General features: G+C 40.4%; 1 protein-coding gene across 2 annotated transcripts in view; it reads left to right on the top strand.

The window, feature by feature from the left end:
- The window catches only part of Cntnap3 (contactin associated protein-like 3), a 166,439-nt gene that overhangs the window by 1,191 nt on the left and 140,377 nt on the right, over positions 1-24,871 (top strand). For both annotated transcript variants that reach the window (NM_001081129.1, XM_011244524.2), the window contains exon 2: positions 15,036-15,146. In NM_001081129.1, coding sequence (NP_001074598.1) covers positions 15,036-15,146 — 111 coding nt within the window. The remainder of the gene's footprint in view (positions 1-15,035; positions 15,147-24,871) is intronic.

Below are 24,871 nucleotides of genomic sequence, written 5' to 3'. Positions count from 1 at the left end.
TTAAAAGTAAGTTTTTTTTTTCTTTGACAGTCCCATGTATGCATATAATGCACTCTGGCTCCTCTCCCCACAGAAACTTTACCTGATATCCTAACAATGACGTCGCTCACACCCCTTTCCTACTGGTCCCTTTCTCAGATTCATCACTTTTGGTTTGGTTTTGTTACCCATTTAGTTTAACCACGACCATCCGTGTCACCACCTGATTGGAACTATTCACATTTTTCCTCCTTTCTGCTTTCACTCCTCTCAGTCCAAACCTCATTGAATCAGCTAATAAAAGCTAGTTGTCATATTTAGAAATACAGATCACTGAAGGGCAGGATCCCCTGGAGGCAGCTCTCAGGGTTCACCTCAACCTTCTTTATGAAGTCTGCCATACTCCAGAGTTCTTCGTGCCCTGAATCCTCAAGCTGAGATAACGCCCACGGCTGATAGTGCAGTCCCTGTATTGAACACCTATACTCATGCCTTTCACATCCAACAGTCTTAATTTACAAAATTTATCCCACCTCTGTATAAATTATAAAAAAAGTTAAAAGCTTAATTTTGTCTCATAGGAAGGCTTTGCTAATAAAACGTAGAACCCAATTTGAAGGGTCCTATGACAGGGCCTATGAAGAAGAAATGAATCGCTTGTAAGGGAAATAAAATCACAATAAAGTAATTCAACAACCAGCTAGTAAAACGCATAATGATAAATCGCTAGAGATCACTTTCACTATTTGATAAAGAGCTTCAAGAGTCTCAGCTTGAGAAAAAGAGAACAGAGGCAAGAAGGCCTTAGCAGCACTACCTTTTCTAGGTTCTTTTTTTCCAATTTTTTATTAGATAGTTTTTTCATTTACATTTCAAAAGATATCCTGAAAGTTCCCTATGCCCTCCCCCCGCCCTTCTCCCCTACCCACTTACTCCCACTTCTTGGCCCTGGCATTCCCCTGTACTGGGGCTTGTAAAGTTTGCAACACCAAGGGGCCTCTCTTCCCACCCATCTTCTGCTACATATGCAGCTAGAGACACGAGCTCTGGGGGTACTGGTTAGTTCATATTGTTGTTCCACTTATAGGGTTGCATACCCCTTCAGCTCCTTGGGTACTTTCTCTAGCTCCTCCATTGGGGGCCCTGTGTTCCATCCAATAGATAGATGACTGTGAGCATCCACTTCTGTATTTGCCAGGCACTGGCATAGCCTCACAAGAGACAGCTATATCAGGGTCCCTTCAGCAAAATCTTTCTGGGATATGTTTTGTTCCACAGTTAAAGATTACTTCTCACTTGCAGAGTTGGTTGCATTGACAATACTTGGCTTAGAATCCAATGGAGGATTAAGAAGCCAAAAGAAGTTAAGCTGTTCCCTTTTACAAGGAGCCTTCTGGAAAGGGTAGGAAGCATCTGAGATGAACCCTGGTGAACACTCATACGTGTTCAAATGATCTTGCCAGTGAACTTGGCTGATCCAGGCCAGCTCTGGGTAACACTGAAAATTTCAGTGCAAATGTGAGATTTTCTTTTTCAATTGACCAGCTTTTAGTATTCTCATATTCAATGCACATTTATTTATTCTAAATTATCTTTGAGACAGAAAAATTCTTCTAGATTAAACTATATAATACCCAAAGGTATTATATATGTGTGAGACCATCTTGAGTACCAGTTTAAAAAAAAAAGTCAATGTAGGCATCTGAAAACCTCTTTTCTGTGTAGACATCATGACTTGCTCACACTGTTTTCACCTGTCTTTCCAGAAGCAAACCTAGCCATCTACTAGGGTGTTCCATGGCTAATGACATGAAATTGAATCATGGGAAGAATGTGCAAACACAGCACTTTAGGGATTCTGTATATTTTATTTGAATGTAAGTTGAACTGACAATTAAGTGGGAAAATTTAAGATATTGCCTAAAGAGAACTACTGGTCTTATCTTCAATCTGAGTAGTCCTTTTCTTATTTGCTTTTTTGTTATTGTTGTTGTTTAATGCCTATTCTGAATTTTTCTGCATCACACTCTATCTTTCTGAAGATGAAATATACCTAGAGATAAGAGAAAAATACTGTTTGAGTCACCTGCTTTTCTTCAGAATACTTTCAGAATGTTTACAGAATTTGTAAGATTAGGCCCTTAGTTAGAATTTTGTGTTTTATATGTGTGGATTCCTCTACTCTTCATTCCTTCACTTGCTACTAGGGATTGGAACAAAATCCTGGTTTCATCTCTCCTTGCTGTTGGTATCATTTCTCTCTTCACACCAGGACATCATGGTGACCGTAAGAGAAGTGGGACAGTACAATGTAGCCTCATTTAACTTAGTTTGATCAAAATTGGTATCCATCAATGAGTCTGATTATTCTCATAATCTTAGAGTTCTCTTTCCTATCCAGTCACCTCAGACCTAGGAGTCAATGAAAGGTCACTTATTGCACATATATTACCTAAAGAGAATAGAAACAGTAAGGAAAAGAATTCAGCTCTGGGTGCCAAACCTAAATATATGTAACAAAATAGTTGAGTGCGCTGCCAGAGATGCTGAGTGATAGAAATCATTGTAAGTCTTTTGAATGGTTTTGTGGCTTGAGACAGAGTAACTTTTGAGTGTGTTTGTTTAGTCTTTGCTTAGCTAAACTAAATTTTTTTTCTAAATTGTTTTGTTTCTCAAGATCATATGTCAGTCTGGGCAAAGGACAAATGAGCCACAGAGTGCCCTGTTTAAAGAGAAATTTATTTATATGCTATGAGGATGCATGTCAGGAAAATTGTCCACTATAGTATAGAAATAATTATTTTACTGGAGGCTTAAACTTTGATGTTTTAATACTATCATTCTTAAAATTATTTTGCTAATGATTAATAGACTTAGTTTTAATATTAAACTATTTAATATTAATAGTATTTGTCTTAGGGTTTTTTTTTCCTGCCTTAGTAAAATGTTTGGACAAAATAAATAAGTTTGTCTCCCAGTTCACGGGTGTAATCCCTCTGTGATGACTTGTATATCCTGAGCCCAGGAAGTGACACTATTTGGAAGTATGGCTTTGTTGGAACAGGTGTGACCTTGTTGGAATAGGTGTGTCACTGTGTTCTTGGGCTTTAATACCCTAGTCCTAGCTACCGAGAAATCAGTATTCTGCTAGCTGTCTTTAGATGAAGATGTAGAACTCTCAGCTCTGCTTGCACCAGGCCTGCTTGGATGATGTCATGTTACTGCCTTGACGATACTGGACTGAACCTCTGAACCTGTAAGCCAGCCCCAATTAAATGTTGTCCTTATAAGAGTTGTGGGATGCTCACAGTCATCTATAGGATGGAACACAGGGCCCCCAATGGAGGAAGTAAAGAAAGTACCAAAGGAGCTGAAGGGGTCTGCAACCCTATAGGTGGGACAACAGTATGAACTAACCAGTACCCCCAGAGCTCGTGTCTCTAGCTGCATATGTAGCAGAAGATGGCCTAGTTGGCCATCATTGGGAAGAGAGGCCCCTAGGTCTTGCAAACGCTATATACCCCAGTACAGGGGAATGCCAGGGCCAAGAAGTGGGAGTGAGTGGGTAGGGGAGTACGGCGGGGGTAGGGTATAGGGAACTTTCGGGATAGCATTTGAAATGTAAATAAAGAAAATATCTAATAAAATTTTAAAAAAGAAAAAAAAAGAGTTGTCTTGGTCATGGTATCTGTTCACAGCAGTAAAATGCTAACTAAGACACCCTCATAGAGAGGAAATGGAGGCAGCAGAGCAGATGGTCCCATTGTGATCACACCCAGGAGAAGAGAGTGATTAATGCTGGTACTCAGTTCATTTTCTCCATTTTACACATTCCAACTTAGGGAATGTTCCCACCTGAGGCAGTGATGGGGACATGAGGCAGTAGCCCTGGTGGTGGTCCTTGAACTGAATTGTCAGAGGTAGAGTGAGGAAAGGCGCTCTAGACTGAAGGTGAAGAACACACTAGAAGAGAAATGCTGGGCACGATGTGGGCGGGGTTGGAGATGTTTAAGTCTGTGAAGGATGGATGTTGTCAGGAGCTAGCGAAACTGGAACTATACCCAACATGATGGTGATGGTTGATTGTGGTTCAATAGAATATCTTTGTTGTAGATGTTCACTGAAGTGTTCAGGAGTAATGAGTATATGAGAAAAGTGTTTCTGCCTCATGTGTGATTTGAGATTGTTGGAAATTGTGTGCTTCTTTGTTTAAAAACATGCAAGACTGAATTTAAAGGAATCATGATACAGCAGAATTACTTCAATATAATCAAATTCAACAGATTTAGTGCTGAAGAGATATCTCAGAGGTTATGAGGGAGCACTGCTCTTATAAAGGACCTGAGTTTGGTACCCAGAGCCCATACGGGGTGACTTAAAAACACTTTTAAATCCATCATTTCTAGCCTCCTTGTACCAGTGAGGTGTGGTGTTTGGAAACATCAGATTGTAATATCATTGTGTTTCTGCCAAATCTGCTCTATCATTGTATAAAATAATTTCTTTTCTATTTGAAAAGTAAAGAAAACATAAGATAGTTTCTAAAAATTATTTAATATATCTGCTAACTATGATATGATAGCCCACAATATTTTTAATATTATAGGCATAGAATGTAATATATAATGGAAAATAAACATTTATATACTATTACAAAACTGTCTTTTCCTGTGTGAATATGATTCTTGTGCTAATTTGAACTGTTTTGCACATGGAAAATGTTTGCAGCTAATTAAGAAAGCCTTAGAGCCTCTGAAATTTTATAGCACAGCTTGTTACAAAGCCTAAAATTTGCAAACACTGCTAAAACTTAGGAAAAGTTTCAGATTTTCTAACAGAAAAAGATGTTGTCTAGCTTTAAGAAAACTAACCAGTTTACTTCCTTCTGTTCTCATTGTCTGTTAACAATTTTAGGAGCCTAAATGATTTAAAATTATTGTAAAATTATAAAAGCACCACATAGATTTTCAGATAGTATGAGCAACCATGTGATAATGATTTGCTGTTTTTATGCATAAAAATCAGCATAAGATACTTATTAATATTTTTAATTCAATGTGATAATGAATTAAACTGAATAAACAGCACTGTTTGTTTCCACTGGAAACAACAAATAAAATTTGTTAAAAAAAAGACTGATTACGTGCATTGGCAAATCATTCTCTAGGGCTCTCTAAATGTTTTTTCACACTTTTTTTAGTGAGACACCATCTTTTCAAGGTGGTTTGCAGAACACACAGCAAAGGGCACGAGGTGTTTCCTGATGATTTAAAAAAAACAAAAAGTTTCCTCCACTCAGGGCTCTTTTCTTTCATTGCAGCCCACTGTGTGTAGCTGACCTTAGATACTTTGTGTGGGGGGAAACAAGAATAGAGGGGAGGAGAAAAAGGCTCTCTGAATAAAGTCAGGAATCTAAATGGGGGTGACATTATCATTAGACTATTTACTGCTATTTAGGGAATTAAGGGCCTCAAGTTCCCTGGGGCAAGTTTGATTTTTGCTGACAGGATATCTAATTTCTTCTTGCTGGAGCTTCTTTGTGCGAGACTACTTTAACAAACCACCACCAACTCACCTGACTTACACCAACCACCAACCATGCCTATTGGGGCTCTAGCATTTATATACCCTCTGAAATTTTCCCAAAATCCCAAACATCACATAGTTGCAGAAACTACTCTTCTCTGATAGAGCACATCACAGTCAGCTGCTATGGACGGTCCAAAGCAACCCTGTATCCACACACCTGGGGTTACAATAAAAACATATTCTTATAATGTTTCTGTATTTTTCAGAAAATAAACCAAAATTCCAGAATTCTCACTATATCTGTGTGTACGGATGTCCATGCATATATATCTATCTGTTATCCCTCTTGGGACTTCAAAGCAACAGAATTCATGGAGACACACTGATGCCCATGGTGTTTACTTTGCTGTGATTTAATAAGGTCCTTTTCTTTGACTCGGGAGTCTTTTACTGGTTCTTAGGAAACTGACAAGCTAAGTGTTTAACTTCTAATTAGGAAAAGATAGCAAAGATTTCTTTTTACAGCACTTGATAAGGGACTTATCTGTGAAATGATCTGTTTTGTGACTATAATTGTAACATGAAGTAGGAAATAGTGAGGAGCTATTACCTATATATTAGCAAATGATTTATGTAGTAAAAGACATTTGTTGTTTTAAATATTACAGCTGATGCTATCTTGAGAAGAGGCAAGCAGCTCTCCTGTTCAATAGCAGGGCTGGGTCTACTGCCATACATTTCATCCAGATTCCTTGCAGATAAAATCCTATGACAAAGTTCATCTCATTAGACACTAGAGTTTATCAAGTTCATGTGTGCTGTAGTGTGTGTGTGTGTGTGTGTGTGTGTGTGTGTGTGTGTGTGGTGTGTATGTGGGGTGTGGTATGTGTGCATATATACGTGTTTTGGGTATAATGTGTTTATGTGTCGTGTGGTATGTGAGGGGGACAGTGTGCCCATATATATGTAGTATGTCGGGGAGATGGTGTGCTTGTGTGCGCACGAATGTGTGTGTGTGTTATATGTATGTATGTGGGGTGAGGTAGGAGGTTGGTGTGTGTATGTATATGTGTGTAGCTTGTGCACATTACACACCGTGCAGATGTGCTTTCCTTCTTTGCTCCCTGTAGCATCCATATGTTTGAGTTTACTAATATAAATTACTTTAGAATGCCAGCCATATTCACTTGTGAAAAATCTGTTGTCCTAATTAGAGCTTCCGCATAAGGGCTTAGCTTGTTTTGGGCATATGTGCAGGTAGTCTATTCTGAAAAGTTGACTTATAAAAGAGGATTGAGGGCTAGGGAAAAAAAAAGGAGGATAGAGATGGTAGTAGAGATTTTCAGGTATCCTGGGATGAGCCAAATAAGAGAGAATATGGGTTTTTTTTTTTTGAATCTAAAAAGTGCCACCATTTTGCACTTGTGAGGAGATGGGTAGCTGAGCACTAAATCAAAGGTGAATCAAGAAGACAATGACCCAAGGTTCAGAAGGTGACTTACCCAGTGTTATTTATAGTCAATGCCTTTGTTTGCAGAGTGTGTATATTCATTCAATATTACAATACGTTTATTTCATGGTTAGACTTTTTCAATATTTAACTCAAAGTCCTAAGAAAAGCAAATGAGAATCTTCATAGCTGATCTCTTTATTGTTGTCTGAGTAATGATTCCCCTTCCCTTTTATCCTAATCCACAACAATTTTCCCTCAGTCAGACATTGATGTGTGTGCGTGTGTATGTGTGTGTGCGCGCGCACGTGTGCACACGCACCAATGAAGCTTTGCATATTCTGTCACTGTTTCCTGGAGTGACAATAATACATTTCCCCTGGAATGTTGTAGAGTAGTGTGATGCCTCTCCCAACCATGCTTTCTTATTGTTATCAATTATCTAATGAAAAAAATATCCACAAATCCCTGATGGACCTCTTGGTGCACTGGGCATGGGTTACTTTTATTTTATTTTATTTTTAAAAAAGTCACATTCACAAGAATGTACTATATCTTAGAGGTATTATATGACCAGAATGCAGCACAATACCACAAACATAACCAGTATTCATAAGTAAAATCACAAGCTTGACAATTTAATTGAGAATTTTCCATTTTGTGCCCAGATGTTACCTTTTCCAATTAGAATATTCAAGTCCTATTTTCTCCTCTAGACTCATATACCTTGAAATAATAAAGTTGCAAACGAGGCATACAAGACATGTCTTCATAAGATTATCCATACTATTTTCCTGGAATTTTGAACATGTACTTCTGAGATCTCAAACATTTTTCTATTTTCAAGATTCTATTCTTGGCACAAGAAATTCTGAGGTGTCATTCGGTGGTTATCTCTAGCTTGTTTAAGCTGTTTTAATTGTTCTTACAGAATAAAGTTCTTGGTCTTGATGTGTTAAAAATCAGTATGTTTGCTTATACCTTCATGGTCTTCAAGTTTCTTAGATGTCAAGATGTCCAGAAGAATTCAATATCCTCATCCCATCTTTGTTTCAACAATTATTTTTTCCCTTCTTCATTTTAATTCTTATTTATTTATTAATTTCATACAGTACATCCCTACTGAAGCTTCCTCTCCCTCCACTCCTTCCAGTTTCCATTTTCCTGCCCTCTCCTTCAGATCTGCTGCTCCTCTGCAACTCTTCAGAAAAGAACGGGCCTCCCGGTCATAATCAACGAAACATGGTGTTAAAAAGTGCAATAAGATTAAACACAAATCCTCACATCAAGGCTAGACAAGACAGCTCATTAGGAAGAAAGGGGTCCTAAGAACAGGCAAAAGAGGTCAGAGATACCCCCACTTCCACTGTTAGGAGTCCTCCCCGAAACCCCAAACTAAATAACCATAATATATATACAAAGAACCTAGTGCAGCTCTCTGAAGGCTCCAAGATTACTTCTTCAGTCTCTGTGAGCCCCTATGATCCCTATTTAGTTGATTCTGTGGTCTGTATTCTCCTGGTGTCCTCAACCCCTCTGGCTCCTACAGTCCTTCCTCACCATTTTCATGGGATTCCCCTAGCTCTGCCTATTGTTTGGCTGTGGGTTTCTGCATCTGTTCCCATCAGCTGCTGGAGGAAGCTTCTCTGAAGACAATTGGATTAGGTACTTATCAATGAGTATAGCCAAATATACTATTAGGAATCATTAGGAATCTTGTCATTGAATTTGAGAAGAGGTTTAGTTCTACCCTAGGTCTCTGGGACATTAAAATCAGGAACAAGACAAGGTTGTTCACCCTCTTCATATCTATTCAATATAATACTTGAAGTTTTAGCTAGAGAAATAAGACAACTGAAAGAGATCAAATGGATACAAATTGGAAAAATCTCAAGCAACAACACGTACTGGTGAGGATGTGGAGAAAGGGGAACTCTCCTCCATAGCAGGTGGAATTGCAAACTGGTACAACCACTCTGGAAATCAATCTGGCAGTTCCTCAGAAAATTGGAAATATTTCTACCTGAAAACCTATCTATACCACTCTTAGGCATATACCCAAAAGATGCTCCTCCATACCACAAGGTCAGGTGCTCCACTATGTTCATAGCAGCCTTATTCATAACAAGTAACCCAGATGTCCCTCAGCTGAAGAACGGATACAGAAAATGTGGTTCATTTATGTAATGGAAGACTATTCAGCTATTAAAACCAAAGATATCATGAATTTTGCAGGTAAATGGATGGAATTAAAAAATATCATCCTGAGTGAGGTAACCCAGACTTAAAATGACATGCATAACAGAAAACTAGCATGGCTGTCCTCTGACAGGCTCTACCAGCAGCTGACTAAGACAGAGGCAGATACTCACAGCCAAGCATTGGCCTGAGGACAGGGACCCCTATGTAAGAATTAGAGAAAGGATTTAAAGAACTGAATGGGATGGCAACATATGTAGCAGAGGACTGCATTGTCTGGCCTCAGTGGGAGAAGATGTGCCTAGTCCTGTAAAGACTTGATGCCCCATGGAGGGGAGATAACACCTCTCTGTGCCCTCTCAGAGGTGAAGGGGAGGGAGATGGAGGAAGAATTCTGTGAGAGAGAACCAGGAGGGTGGCAAAATTTGGGGTGTAAATAAATAAAATAAATAATAAAAATGTTTAAGGAGGAAAAAAATTAAAATACTTTTAAAATAAATGTTTTAAAATGTGAAAAAAGAAAACCAGTCAGTGTAATCTATCATATAAACAAACTGAAAGAAAAACAAACAAACAAAAACATAAACACATGGTTATCAAGCTGAAAAAGCCTTTAACAAAATCTAACACTCCTTCACAAAAATTTTATAAAGACCAGGGGTACCAGGGACATATCTAAACAAAATAAAGGCAATTTATAGTAAGCCTATAGCCAACATCAAATTAAATGAAGAGAAACTCAAACCAATTCCACCAAAATCCAAAACAGGACAAGGCTGTCCTCCATTTTCTCTATATCTATTTAATATAGTACTTGAAGTTCTAGCTAGAGCAATAAGATGACTGCAGGAGATCAAGGAGATAAATTGGAAGGGAAGAAGTCAAAGTATCACTATTTGCAGATGATATGTTAGTATACATATGCTTCAAGAATTCAAACACTGCTTGAAATGAAAGAGAGACAAACTATAACCCCTGGTACTCCCTTTAGTCTTCCTCAGCAATTTATAGCATATCAACACTTTTCCACATGTCTTCGATACTTAGAGCATCTCAAGGGATTTCCTGTTATGATCTAGGGAGCAGACACTCAATAAGTCACCTTCATTTTTCTCCTTTACCCCAGAGCTACCAGTTACCACAGCAAGTCCCCTTCAGGAAATGTCATTTTTCATCTGTTCTTCCCTACCCCGTGAATGAGGTGTTTTTTCTGTTTTTCATTTTGTTTGAAACATACTTCAGCATTTTAGCATGTGTACATGGAAGAATTTTGGGTCCTTACATATGTATAACAAATACTTTCTTGTCTTCAGGATTTAACTTAGAGGCTATGGTGCCTGACATTTACCATCATCAAAGTTTTCACTGAGTCAGTGCCTACAGGTCCTTTGTTTTGGAAATCTGAAGAGTTAATTTTATGGACAATGAAGGGTGAGGCTAAAAGAGGGCTTAAGTCAGAGAGAAAGCTTAAAAAGGGAGGATTACTGTAAAGAGAAATTAATTTTTCTTGGAAGGGTCTCAGGAGAGGGTTGTCATGTAGCTAAATGACTAGAATCTTTTTATATGATAAATGGTAGAAAAAGTAGAAAGAACAAAAGATTTTCACTTTCTACTGAGATTGTGTAATTAGTTGGGTACATCATGGGCTAAGCCAGTGGGAATCCACATGTTCTTATCATATCCCCTTGGTCCAACCAAGGGCTCCACAGCAGTCAGTGAGAGACTGCTGAGACTGGCTTTGTTTTCTCAGAACCCTGTCCTTCCTTTTCTCTGGTTCACTTGGCTATTTCATACTCAGCAGCAAGCCCTCTAATTTTTCTGCCTTAGTGTTCCTGACTTCATTTTAAGCCTAATGTACCTTTTAACTCTTGCTTCTGTTGGCATCCTAATGGCTTCAGGACAGAGCTGGAAGCTGAATTTGAGCCCTGGAGTAACAAGTGTTGAGGAATAAATAGCAGGGTGAGCCAGGGTATTGTAACACAATGTAACCTTGAGCCTTTTCATGCAGGCTCTTTGTTCCTTAAATAGCAACTCTGAGACTTCTTATTTATTAATAAATGTGTAGCTATAAGCTTTGGCTCATTCTCTGACTAGCTCATAATTCAGTTACCCTTTTATTCGAACTTGAGTTTGGCTAAGTGGCTGTTTTCTTCTCCTTGTCTACTTATGTGTATTCCCTCAGTGTTCTGAGGTGAATCTCCCATATCCCTATTTCCCAGAACTCTCTCTTTCCCTGTATGCCCCACCTCCTCTTTCCCACCTTAGCTCATTGGCCATAAGCTTTTTATTGACAGGTGATGTTTATAAGAGATTCTCTTTAGAAGTATTGTCGAATAAATAATATGGGAAGAAGCACTCTAACACAAGGTTTCAATGACATTGGATGACTAGTGTTAATTGGTTTGGGCACTTCCATTCAGTAAATGATGATTAAGCCACTCTGATTAAAGGAAGGATTTCATCTGAGAAATGCAGGATCAAACTGTAATGTAGTGACTATTTTCTGTTGTCATGTGTTAAGACATGTCATTGTCTTAATTGCACTATATGTAAACTTTTAGGCATTTGAATTTATAGTTTATTTGAACAATGAACTATTTTATTAATCAGGGACTTGGGAGAAAGGCTAGTTGACAAGGTGTTTGCTAAGCAAGTATAAAGATCAGAGTTCAGAATTCCAGAACCCACATAAAAATCTGGGTGGGCATGGTTGCAGCCAGTAATCTCAACACCCAAGAACCAGAGATAGGGGATTTCTGGAGCAATATCAGCCAATCAACAAGTTCTATATTCAATGAGAGATCCTACCTTAATAAAGGGGAGAGGAGTTGTTAGCAACACACACACCCCATCTACTTAAGTCCTCTATATGCACACACACACACAAAACCATTGCATATGAATATGTACATACAATCATACACCATTTTCTCAATTAAACAGTAATTGGAAATGGTTTAGAGTTATCCTCATGCTCCAGTGAACAAAGTTGTAAGCTATATTTATAATTCAAGAGCAAGAAATGACATACAAAAATTTCCTGAGTGACTACTATTGGTATTTTTCTATTATGTCCATATTTTGGCAGTCTTTAGCCTTTGATTGACTGGGGGATTCAGTCATTATAATTCACTCTCTGACTATATGAGCAGGTCAAATAATACGGCAAGTTCAATTAGAGTTCACTATGTATGAAAAAAACTTTCAGTCAAAGTTAAAATATGTACAGTGATAATTTTAAGCAAAACTTAATTCAACTTAACAATGACAGTATAAGAGCCTAGCATGGTTGCCTTCCAAGAGGCCCAACAAGCAACTAAAAGAGTCAGATGCAGACACTAGCATACAACCAAAGGACAGAAGCCAGGGACCCCTATGGTTGAATTAAGGAAAGGCTGGAAGAAGCTGAGGAGGAGGGTGGCCAAGACAAGAAGACAAGAAGTCTCAAATAACCTTGACACCCTGAGATCTCTCAGACACTGAGCCATCAACCAGGCAGCATACACCAGCTGATATGAGGTCCCTGACACATATACAGCACAAGACTTCCTGGTTTGGCCTCAGTGAGAGAAGATGCACCGAATCCTCAAGAGACTTGAGGCCCCAGGGAGTGCAGAGGTCTGATGGAGTGGGGGTGGGGTGGGGTGGGGACATCATCTTGGAGACAGGGGTTGGGGTGGGGGAGGAGGTATAGGGTGGGGAATGGTGGTGGGGGACAGACCAGGAGGGGATGAAGACTAGACTATAAAAAAAGTTAAAGAATTTTTTAAAAGTTTTAAAAAACTATTATACTTTAATATTCTTTATATAATTACATTCACTTAGGCAAATTATATGTCTAAGATTTTGCCCTGGATTTTGTGTCCATTTTCCTTAGCTCATGTTCTCAGCTTAGCTGTATCTGTTGAGATAAAATACCCTGGTGGGGGAGCAACTTAAAGGATTAAAAGTCTGTTTTAACTCCCAATTCCAGGTTACAGTTTTGTGCTGCAGGGAAGTCAAAATGGTAGAAACTTGAGGCATCTAGTTAAATAATATTCACTGTCCAGGGCAAAGAAGGAATGAATAAATGCATGCTTATCTTGCTTGCTTGCTTGTTTGCACTCAGCTGACTTTTCTACTCTTACACAGTTCAGGACACTTTCCTAGGGAATAGTGAACAGGGGTTTCCCACATGAATTAACTTAATTAATATAATTCCCCTACATACATGCCCATAATCTAACCCAATGTTAAAAAACCAAAAACCAAAAAACCTTATCTCATTAAGACTTTCTTTCCAGGTAATTTTAGGTTGTATCAAGTTGACAATTAAAGCTAATCACTACACTAACAAATTACCAGAATACTTCATGGGTCAACTCTTACATCTATCTCATTGAGTGTGTTGACATTTTCCCAGGAATAACAATATAATTAATTCTGTATGCTTACTTTCTTTCAGAAGTTTTAACAAATTGTTCACACACACACACATACACACACACACACACACACAGAGAGAAAGAGAGAGAGAGAGAGAGAGAGAGATACAAAGTATATAGTTCTGAATCTGATAACTACATAGTCAAAGTATAACATTACACTATCATTAAGACATTTTAATTCGTGATAGAAAAATTTTATTAAATTAACTGATCAGTAATCATTGTGTAAAATAGAAAAAGATGACTTTCTTATGAGAAAAATCAATGGAATGCCTAAAAAAGAAATGGGACTACCTTGAAAGACAGAGAAGCAAGCTAAAGTACAGATAGACAAGGCTCCCCACAGATAAACAGTTCCAGCTCCTCTTACAGTTTGAAACATGAGGGGTGGTGACCTACATAGACAGATATCAAGGCATGTAATACATCTTAGATACCCTTTAACCAACAAAGCAGTTTTCAAAAAGCACAAAGAGAGCAAATTAAGATTGCTTCAATGTGAGAGAGACATGTAAGAGGTGCTGAGACTGAAAAGCAGGGCTACCTCAGGAAGGTAGAGATACTGGACCAAAAGGAAGAACCTGTTAATCCTATCAACAAGCATGTGTCCCCCAGAGACTGTAAGTGTCCGCATGTACTGCCTCTGCAGAGGTCTCCAGAGCTTTCTAGTTGTCTACCAGACAGTACCTGGGATGAATTTTGGCCTAGGTATGGTAGGGAAGTCTGATTTGAACACAGACTATCTTGTTTTGGTATAGGTCAATCTCTCTGTATCTGAGCACACCGTGCATCATGCTTAGTTTAAAGTAGTCTTGTGTTACTGGTGTATTCATATATCTTGTAGTATCAGGAAGAAAATGTAAACCACAAGGAAATCTTGATGCTAATGGCTGGTGAATGCAGTTTTGCTCTACTTTAAGGTAAAGATTATACAGCTGAGTACATTGCTCAAGGCCAACAGGACTGTATCTGTTTTAAATAACAAATAAATGCACTAGTAATTTCACTCTAAATTATAATAGAACACAGATATTAAAAACTTGGAACACTGAAAGAGTGATGGTTACCCTGCTTACAAATGTGTTTGCGTTCACATGCATGTGTGGTGTATGTGTGTATGTGTTCATGTGTGTGCAGGTATTTGTTGGCAACTGTAACACCTTTTTTTTTTTTTCTCACTAAACTTGGAGCCCACATATTGATCAGTACCATTTTACCATCAATCCACAGGGACAATTCTGTTTCTGTTTCCTGAGTTCTGGGATTACAGGCATTTCTTGACACATCTGGTTTTTACATAGATGCTTAGGATCTGAACTTGGGTCTTTCTCATACTTGCTAAGCAAGCCATTTACTGAGCCATCTCCCCAGAGTACATACTATGTTTTAAGCTATGATGTTTCCAAGCTGTAGCCTCTGTGTTAATATACCTTTGTGCTTTCCCCTGGCAGACAATTGTGATGCTCCGTTGGCTTCTTCTTTGCCTCAGTTATCCTTCAGCAGCTCCTCACAGCTGTCCAGCAGTCATGGCCCTGGCTTTGCAAGACTAAATAGAAGAGATGGTGAGTGTGATTTCTGCTTCATATTGATCCTTGGTGAATTTTTTTATTTTTGTTTAATAAAATAATCATAATTAATCGACACTTTCTAGAAGGAAACAGAATTCCAAATAAGCACACTTATTCACACTAGAAAGTTCAAGGCTGAATTTGGCATGAGAAATTGATCCCTGTGGTCCCCTGGTCTGGCTGATTCTCCCTTCAAACAACCTCCCTCCTGTGTGCAAGCATTTGAACATTTTAATCTTTCAACATTTAAGGATTTACTGAAGGTTTCAGCATCATTAGTTCTTTTGCTTGTCTTAACTTTGCTTTTTTTATTTTTTTCCTAATATATATATATATATATATATATATATATATATATATATATATATATATATATATATATATATAATCAGGAAAAAAAATGTAAACCATACCTAGGCCAAAATTCATCCAAGGTACTGTCTGGTAGACAACTAGAAAGCCTTACTCTGGAGACCTCTGCAGAGGCAGTACATGCGGACACTTACAGTCTCTGGGGGACACATGCTTGTTGATAGGATTAACAGGTTCTTCCTTTTTGACCGGTATCTCTACCTTCCTGGGATATATATCATGTGTGCTTTGCCTCCAGATTATTTAATTAATTTTATTTGGACAAGAAAGTTGGAATAAGAACATTTTAAAAAATTATATTTTAACTACAATTCTTAGTTTCTCATCATGAATTGATTCTTTTCTGCATACACCAAAAAAGAATAAGCATATAATATTTTATTCATACTTCATGGTAGATATTGTGTTATATTTGTCATCCCATTTCACAAGGAGCATGTTTTCTTTTACATATTTTTTTTTGTAGGAAATCAGATGTTAATTTGCTCTATGCTGTGGTCTGGATAAGTGTCCTCTATGGACCCCATTGTTAAAAGTTTATTACCAACCTATGGCACCATTGCATAAATATGGACTCTTTAAGTAGTAGGGCCTCACAGAAAAATGTAAACTAATGAAAGCATTGCTTAAATGTCTCTCACTATTTCCCGGCTACTATAAGAGGAGAGATTTCCCCACATGATGGTCTCATAATGATTTACTGCTTTGCCATGACCAAAAAGCTAATTGGATCAAACAACCATAGACTGAGATTTCTAAACTGTGAGGTAATGTAAGTTTTTTCTCTTCTTAAGTCAATTGTCTCGTTATTGTGTTACAATAATAAAAGGATAACACGTTGTATAAAAAGTGAACTTTGGCACTGACAATGCACAATCCTGGCAAAAGTTAGTATGAAGATTATTTGAGTAAATCTCTAGAGCTCCCTGTAGCCATAGTGCTTCCTGATGTCAAATCAAATTTTGTATTAAAGTTCAGCCCAAGGCTGTGAGGATTCTCTATCACAGGGAATGTTTTTATTCTTATTCTTGTTCAAATTCTTGCAGCTTATACAACACTAAAGCTTGATATCAATCTTAATAAAATTTACTTTCATGTAAATGAAAGAATAGGCCTTCTTTATTACCTTTATTACTTTAGTTCGCTATCAACCGAGTTGATGACAGTTCACTGTTGTCATTTTTAATTAGTTTTGATATTGTTCCCTCTATTATGTTAACTTATCTTGTGATATTCAGAAAAGGATGTTCAATTTGGAAGACATGTACTGGAGGTTGTAGATTATCACTAGAGTTTTAATTAACCATTATTAGATTTACAATGATCTTCAGAAGAATCACTGAACAAGTATTCTGATCATAAATTTGAAAACCAATAAATAAATGACCTTGTGTCACAGACATGAAAGTAGTTCTCCAGTGGAGTATAAAGACTGTAGAGTTTAAAATACCAGACTGAAAACATATAGCCTTTAGAATATGAGTTATACAGCCTCATAATCTGTCCCCAGGTCATGGAAGGTACCGTGACAGCATCTGTGGCTGTTACTAAAACTCCAGGGTGAAGAATGAGAACAGTGACTAATGAACAAATTTTCATTGACACATTTTAAAGGACCAACATCTACACCTTTTAAGTAACTTTACTTTTTTCCTTTTTAAAAAAATGTATACATTTATTAAGAATTTGAAGTCACTTAAAAATGTATTAAGGGGAGTATTATAAATTCAGAAGTCCTGAGAATTAGGCACAGAAGGATTTAGGTTTCAAGGGATTCCTTCCGGTTTCCTATTGCATTCCTCATTGCTCTGGGTTCTGGGCTTCAGGATCCCCTGCCCTGGAACCCTGGCTACTCAACAGCAGCTCAAGAACCCCAGAACAGATGGGAGAGGCTCTGCTGCACCTGCAGCCAAATTCAGACAGCTGGACATCTAGTCTTAATAGCGTTCTCACGCCCGACGAGGAAGAACACAACAGACCAGAATCTTCTGCGGCAAAACTTTATTGCTTACATCTTTTGGAGCCAGGAGGGCAAGCGCCCAGCGCCCAGCCCCAAAAACGAAAGCCCCTCAATAATGAAACCGAAACCCCTTCCCTATTTAGGAGAGTTATATTTCACCTAGGACGCATCACTCCCTGATTGGCTGCAGCCCATGGCCGAGCTGACGTTCACGGGAAAAGCAGAGTACAAGTAGTCGTAAAATACCCTTGGCACATGCGCAGATTATTTGTTTACCACTTAGAACACAGGATGTCAGCGCCATCTTGTGACGGCGAATGTGGGGGCGGCTCCCAACATCTCCCCCTTTCCTTTTAATAAGAGCAAATAGGCCACCCATATTAATGAGAGTGGAGATAGAGGTCAAATCCCCAGTGTGTAGGTAAAGGAGCCATGTACAGGATTAGCTCTTAGGCTCACAGGCTTTTACCCAGAGCAACCCTGACCTGCTCCCGTGTCATTTTGCCTGGAGAGAAGGACACTTGGACACTCAACCTTCTTGAAAGATGACATGTCTCCCTAGAATAGGCTCATATATGCCGCAGAGCCTTTCTACTGCAGTGCTTAGCCGTGCAACTCTCTCGGGCTGCTGAAGCACACTCACTCTATCCCGTGCAATGAGACTAGCCTCATGGGATATAAGAGCTGAGTGGCCAGCGACCTATTGCCTAAGCATAGATATATCAGGGGAAGCTCCATGTTCTAGTCCTGCAAGCGCCTGGGCAATAACCACCTTGTCTCTCCTAGTTTGGGCCTTAGGCTTACAGACCAATCAAAGAAGCAACACTAATCCACAGCAAAGTGTATCTCCAAATAATATCAATCCCACCCATTCTTTAAAGAAAGAAAATGCTGAGGAGATCCAATTGGGTAATCCTTTGGTCAGGGACAGGTCCAAGCGCGTGGAGTTGACCTGAAGTCTCAATTCCCGAAGGATCTGTTCAAATTCAGCCGTCCAATTCTGTAACATATACTGAAAAAGACTTTTTGACAAATTAGCTGTCCTAGTAAATTTCTCATACTGAATGGAAGTAACACACAATCTCGGAAACTTTTGTTTACACCCCAGCTGAGTTATTTGTCATAATACATCTAGTTGTATCTGGACAAGATCTATGAGTTGATTAACCAGCATGAGACCTCTCTGTATCTTGACATTAGCTGAGGCCTGTTTATCTATGACTGTAGTCACTGAGGCTGACAAAGTGTTAATGGTGTCAGTCGTCTGGACCTGTCCAGACAGAGCCAAGGCTGTCTGAATTAAGGCCAAACCCAGTTCCTAGTTAGTGGTAAAAAAGCAGGAGAATACTTGAGCATTATACATCACCGTCATTGGGAGTGGAAATGTCGACATTATCCCCCAACGCTGCTCTCTCTTTATTATTGACGCCCTGGACATCACCAAGACGAGGGACATCAGTATTCCCTTGGTCAGTCTGGATTTTTCGGGTGAGTCTTTCTGGTATCCAAAATGGGTTGTCTTCATTCTGTGGGAAAACACAGACCGCTCCCCTGGATCTTATCAAAATAGGATCCGGGCCATACCATTTATTATCAAGGACATTTTTCCATTTAACCATCTCATTGGGCCTATCTGGCTCTGAACAATGACGTTCAGCCGCAGTATGGCCATGAGCATCAATATTTAAAAAATTGAGTGTAAAGAGTGCCAAAGACACAGACACTCTTGGTGCTCGGGGTAAAATCTCTTTAATTCCCCTCTTCTGTTTTATAAGATAGGTTTTGAGGGTGTGATGCGCACGCTCAACAATACTCTGTCCTTGAGGGTTGTATGGAAGTCCAGTCAGGTGGGTTACGTCCATCTGACGGCAGAACTGCTGAAATTTTTGAGACGTATAAGCTGGTCCATTATCAGTCTTAAGGAGTCTGGGTTTCCCCCAAGCACTCCATGCCTCAAGACAATGTTGAATCACATGTGAGGCTTTTTCTCCGGTTAACGGAGAAGCAAACATGATGCCAGAACATGTGTCAATGGACACATGGAGATATTGAAGTTTTCCAAAGGAAGAAACATGTGTAACATCCATTTGCCAGACCTGTAGAGGTCGAATACCGCGTGGGTTAATTCCCACATGAGGAACTGGCAAGAACTCACAGCAGCTTTGACATTGAGTAACAATGTCACGGGCTTCTTTTCTTGTCAAGGAGAAACGACTGCGTAATGTTTCAGCCGTCACATGAAAATTGTTATGAAAATTTCTTGCAGCCTCTACCGGGGATGATAGGGCAGCAGCCACCACTTTAGTGGCCTTATCTGCCAAATCATTTTCCAGAGCCATGGGGCCAGGTAGGCCTGAATGGGCTCTAACATGAGTAATATAAACAGGAAATCTTCTAGATAACAAAACTAATTGTATCTGCTGAAAAATATTGGCAACTCTACTGGAAGGCTTAATCACTCCAGCCACTTCTAAAAGATTTACTGCATTAACCACATAACAGGAATCTGACACAATATTAAGGGGTTCTAAAAAGGTTTTTAAAACTTCTAAAACCACTAAACATTCTACCACTTGAGGTGAATTTTCATTATATTGTTTGGATACCACTTTACCATTAGCCACATAGGCACCTATGCCAGTTTTTGATCCATCAGTATATACCACAATCCCATTTTTAAGTGGGTTTCTTACTGTTATTTGTGGAAAAACAACAGATTGATTTTGGGCAAACTGTAAAATTGGATGTTTTGGATAATGGTTATCTATTCGTCCTGAAAAGGAGGTAACTAAAACTGCCCAATCATTAGATGTGGCTGCCAAGGTTTGAACCTGTGCAGCGGTATAAGGTACAATTAAAAGATATGGACTTCGCCCAAAGTGGGTGATTGCTGCTTTTAGGCCTCTAAGGGCAAGCTGTGCAATTGCATCAGGATACCAATCTATTATTTTAGCTGGGGATACGTTTGGATGGATCCACAACAATGGCCCATTCTGTCACAAAACTGCGGTTGGCAATTGTGCTGTCTTAAAGACACACAAACTGAAAGGCTGCGAATCCTCAATACGTTGTAATTGTGCATTCTGTAAGGCTTTTTCCACCTTTTGTAAGGCCTGGTTAGCAGCTAGAGTAAGAGCCCTAGGGGAGGAGATATGAGGATCTCCTTCTAAAATACTAAACAAAGGCCTTAACTCAGCGGAAGGAATCTTTAAAAAAGGTCTAAGCCAATTAATATCTCCCAACAGCTTTTGAAAATCATTTAAGGTATGGAGGTGATCTCTTCTTATCTCTACCTTTTGGGGCACAATCTTATCTGGGGACACCACAGAGCCCAAGAATTGTCCTGTATCAGAAATTTGGACCTTTTCTGTGGCTATCTGTAAACCCCACTGACTTAAAGTTTTAAGTAGAAAAGGATATGCCTTTTGTAGCATGGTAAGGTCTTTATGGCACAGGAGGATGTCATCCATGTAAAGGAGCAAAATTAAAGAGGGGAATTGTTCCCTCACTGGCAAAAGAGCTTCTTGTACATAAAGTTGACACATAGTAGGACTATTGGACATTCCCTGTGGTAAGACCTTCCATTGATACCTCTTATCAGGTTCCATGTGATTAATAGAGGGGATGGTAAAGGCAAATCTGGGCCTATCCCTTGGACACAAAGGTATAGAAAAGAAACAATCTTTAATATCTATAATAATTAAATTCCAGCCACGTGGTAAGGCGGAAAGTACAGGGAGACCCCTCTGTACTGGGCCAAATAAGTTCATTTGCTCATTAATGGCTCTGAGGTCATGGAGCAGTCTCCACTTTCCTGACTTTTTCTTAATTACAAAAATTGGAGTATTCCAAGGTGAGGTAGAGGGTTCAATATGGCCTAGTTTTAATTGTTCCTCTACCAGTTGATTCACAGCTTCTAGTTTTTCAGAGGATAGGGGCCATTGAGGAACCCACACTGGGTCCCCTGTTTTCCATGGTATGGGCCGTACTGCCCCAATGGCCACTAAGGAAAACCCAGACCCTGTCTGTCTTGGTTTCCATTAGGTGAGATGGGCTCTATCCTTCCCTGTTCTTGATGTCCTAACCCTTTTCCTTCTTTATAACCCATCTTTGCCATGATATTTTTTGCTTTAGCTGAATACCCTCCTGATGGGGTGTTTTCATTGGACAAAATAAGGCCCAAATGCTGCATAATATCCCTTCCCCAGAGGTTAACCGGGAGTGGGAGCACATAAGGTATGAATTTCCCTTGCTGCCCTTCAGAGGATTCCCACGTCAAGGCAATGGAGCTTATAGTGGGACATGATTGATAACCTAGGCCCTGTAATGAATGAGATGACTCTGTGGTGGGCCATGCTTTGGGCCACCAATGTGTAGAAATTATACTTTTATCTGCTCCGGTATCAAGGATGCCTTCAAACTCTTTTCCGTTGATCTTAAGGCGGAGCTTAGGTCTATCATTTAAAGATACAACCAAATAGGCAGAATCATTTCCTGAGGAGCCCATTTTCTTTATCTCAGGTCCTGTAAATTTCTCCCTGGTATTATCAGGGAGGAGCAGCAGCTGAGCTATCCTATCTCCTTTACTAATAGAAAAAACGCCTTTAGGGCTTGAGCACAGGACCTGTATTTCAGGGGAATGTTGACAATCCATAACTCCAGGGTGGACTACTAAGCCCTGTAAGGTGAGTGAACCCCGGCCGAGAATAAGGCCCATGGTTCCCGGGGGCAAGGATGGTATAGGCTCCACTGGCACCGGCTGAATACTCATTTGAGGCATTAATAGGAAGTCGGAGGCGGCACGCAGGTCCACCCTTGTGGGTCTTCCTGGGTCGCCTCTCTGACTGCTTCCTGGGTCCTGACAAACCGGTTCCCATATCTTTGAGGGCCCTGGGACCGAGGGCCCGATGACCCGTTTTTTGGCACATAAGCTGATTGACTATCAGGTGGGGGAAGGACTCTGCCCTTTATATCCCTCACAGAGCGACACTGGTCAGCTCTATGATAACCCTTGCCACACTTAGAGCAAAGAGTGAGAGTCCCTCCCTGTTTATCTGGAGCTCTGCAATCTTTCTTAAAATGCCCAGGCTTTCCGCAGTTAAAACATGTCCTCTGATTATTTCTGCCCATGGAGCAGTTTTGGGATTGAAGGATGGCAGCCGCTAAACCTGCATTGTTGAGAGGTCCCCCAAGCTCTCGACAGACCCTGAGCCAGTCTTGTAAGCCTTTGTTCTTTCTTGGGGCTATGGCCGCTCGGCACTCCTTTGTGGCTTGCTCATAGATGAGCTGTTCTATCAGAGGCGCAGCTTGCTCTGACTCTCCAAAAATACGCTCTGCTGCCTCTGTCATTCTGGCCACAAAATCTGAGAAGGATTCCTGAGGTCCCTGGATTATCTTTGTTAACTGCCCAGTGGTTTCACCTGCTCGGGAGAGCGCCTTCCAGGCCCTAATAGCCGTGGAAGAAATCTGGGCATAAGCTCCCCAATGGTAGTTTGTCTGATCAGCAGAATAAGCTCCCTGACCCGTTAACAAGTCAAAAGTCCAATCTCTCTGCTCTGGAGTCAAAGCAGCTGCGTTTGCTCGGGCCTGCGCTTGTGCAGCTTCGTGCCAAAGCGCTCTCCATTCCATATATTTGCCCATACTAGGGAGAGCGGCTTTTACAATCGTTTGCCAGTCAGCAGGAGTTAGTGCCATGCCGGCGAGCCTGTCTAACTGCACCAAGGTAAAATTAGCATTGGTTCCGTATTTACGGACCGACTCGGCAAGTTCTTTAATTTGTAAGTATTCTACCGGAGCGTGGACACGCCCACCCTCGGCTCCTTCAAAGACTGGAAATGTCTGTTGTATTTTCCTTTGTTCCTCTCTGGGAATGAATGAGTCTGCGCACTGCCTCTCTGCGCACTGCCTCTCTGCGCACTGCCTCTCTGCGCATCTCTCTGCGCATTGCCTCTCTGCGCATCTCTCTGCGCATTGCCTCTCTGCGCATCTCTCTGCGCATTGCCTCTCTGCGCATCTCTCTGCGCATTGCCTCTCTGCGCATCTCTCTGCGCATTGCCTCTCTGCGCATCTCTCTGCGCATTGCCTCTCTGCGCATCTCTCTGCGCATTGCTGACGCACTACGCAGGGCGGGGGCTCCGCATAGGGCGGACCTTGAAACCGACTGCCGGGAGGTTGAACAGTACGCTGGCTTTCGCCAGCCGCTTTTGGCTTTTTTCTTGACCAATTAGCTGGCTGGTAATGGGCTGCTTTTTCCTCCCAGTCTGTTTCCTCAGAGGAGAATTCTTCATCTGCTTCAGAGCTACTAAGAGCTGGCTTCCTGAGCTCATCTAGTGACGAGTATCTCCTAGAGACCTCCGCTAATCGATCTTTTTTCTTTTCTTTTTTCTTTTCCTTCCTTCTAATCTCTCCCCAGGTATTCTTACCTGACCTAAACTTTTCCTCGGGTTCAAGACCCTTGGAAAGGCCTGTATACTTATTTTGTGTACCATATTTTCTCTTTGCTCCTACTCTCTCTCCCCGCTTTACTTCTGATAGATTGCCCTGAATTTCATCCAGAATTTTCAGCCCTATCTTAATCACCTGATAACATGTGAAAAGGAACAAAAGGGCTCCTAACATTAGAAAAAATTCAAGGCCAAACATTTTCCACTTTACTTCTGATAGACTGTCTTGAATTTCCTTAGAAAGTTCAAGGCCAGGCGTACCTCGTAAAGCTGTACTCACTGGTACTCTCGTTCCCCAGCTGAAAAGTTCTGAATTCATGCAGTTGAATCCTTCTTAACAGTCTGCTTTACGGGAACCTTTATTACCGCGACCCGCAGTTCTGGTTCTGGAATGAGGGATCTTCCTTGTGCCGGTGAAACTCCCGTCCCGAGTTTCCTCCCGGGTTTTTTCTTCCCGGATTTTTTCTCGTCCCGGGTTTCGGCACCAATTCTTAATAGCGTTCTCACGCCCGACGAGGAAGAACACAACAGACCAGAATCTTCTGCGGCAAAACTTTATTGCTTACATCTTTTGGAGCCAGGAGGGCAAGCGCCCAGCGCCCAGCCCCAAAAACGAAAGCCCCTCAATAATGAAACCGAAACCCCTTCCCTATTTAGGAGAGTTATATTTCACCTAGGACGCATCACTCCCTGATTGGCTGCAGCCCATGGCCGAGCTGACGTTCACGGGAAAAGCAGAGTACAAGTAGTCGTAAAATACCCTTGGCACATGCGCAGATTATTTGTTTACCACTTAGAACACAGGATGTCAGCGCCATCTTGTGACGGCGAATGTGGGGGCGGCTCCCAACAATCTAGTAAGTGTATGTAGCGTTTTCTGAAGTTCTCTGGAGTGATGGGGACCATTTCCCCACTTAGCGGTGAAGAGCTACTTGGGCCCCTTT

This window comes from Mus musculus, chromosome 13 (assembly GCF_000001635.26).
Source record: "Mus musculus strain C57BL/6J chromosome 13, GRCm38.p6 C57BL/6J".
NCBI lineage: Eukaryota > Metazoa > Chordata > Mammalia > Rodentia > Muridae > Mus > Mus musculus.
Note: the sequence above shows the minus strand (reverse complement) of the source record. Positions and strands in the feature narration are given on the sequence as shown.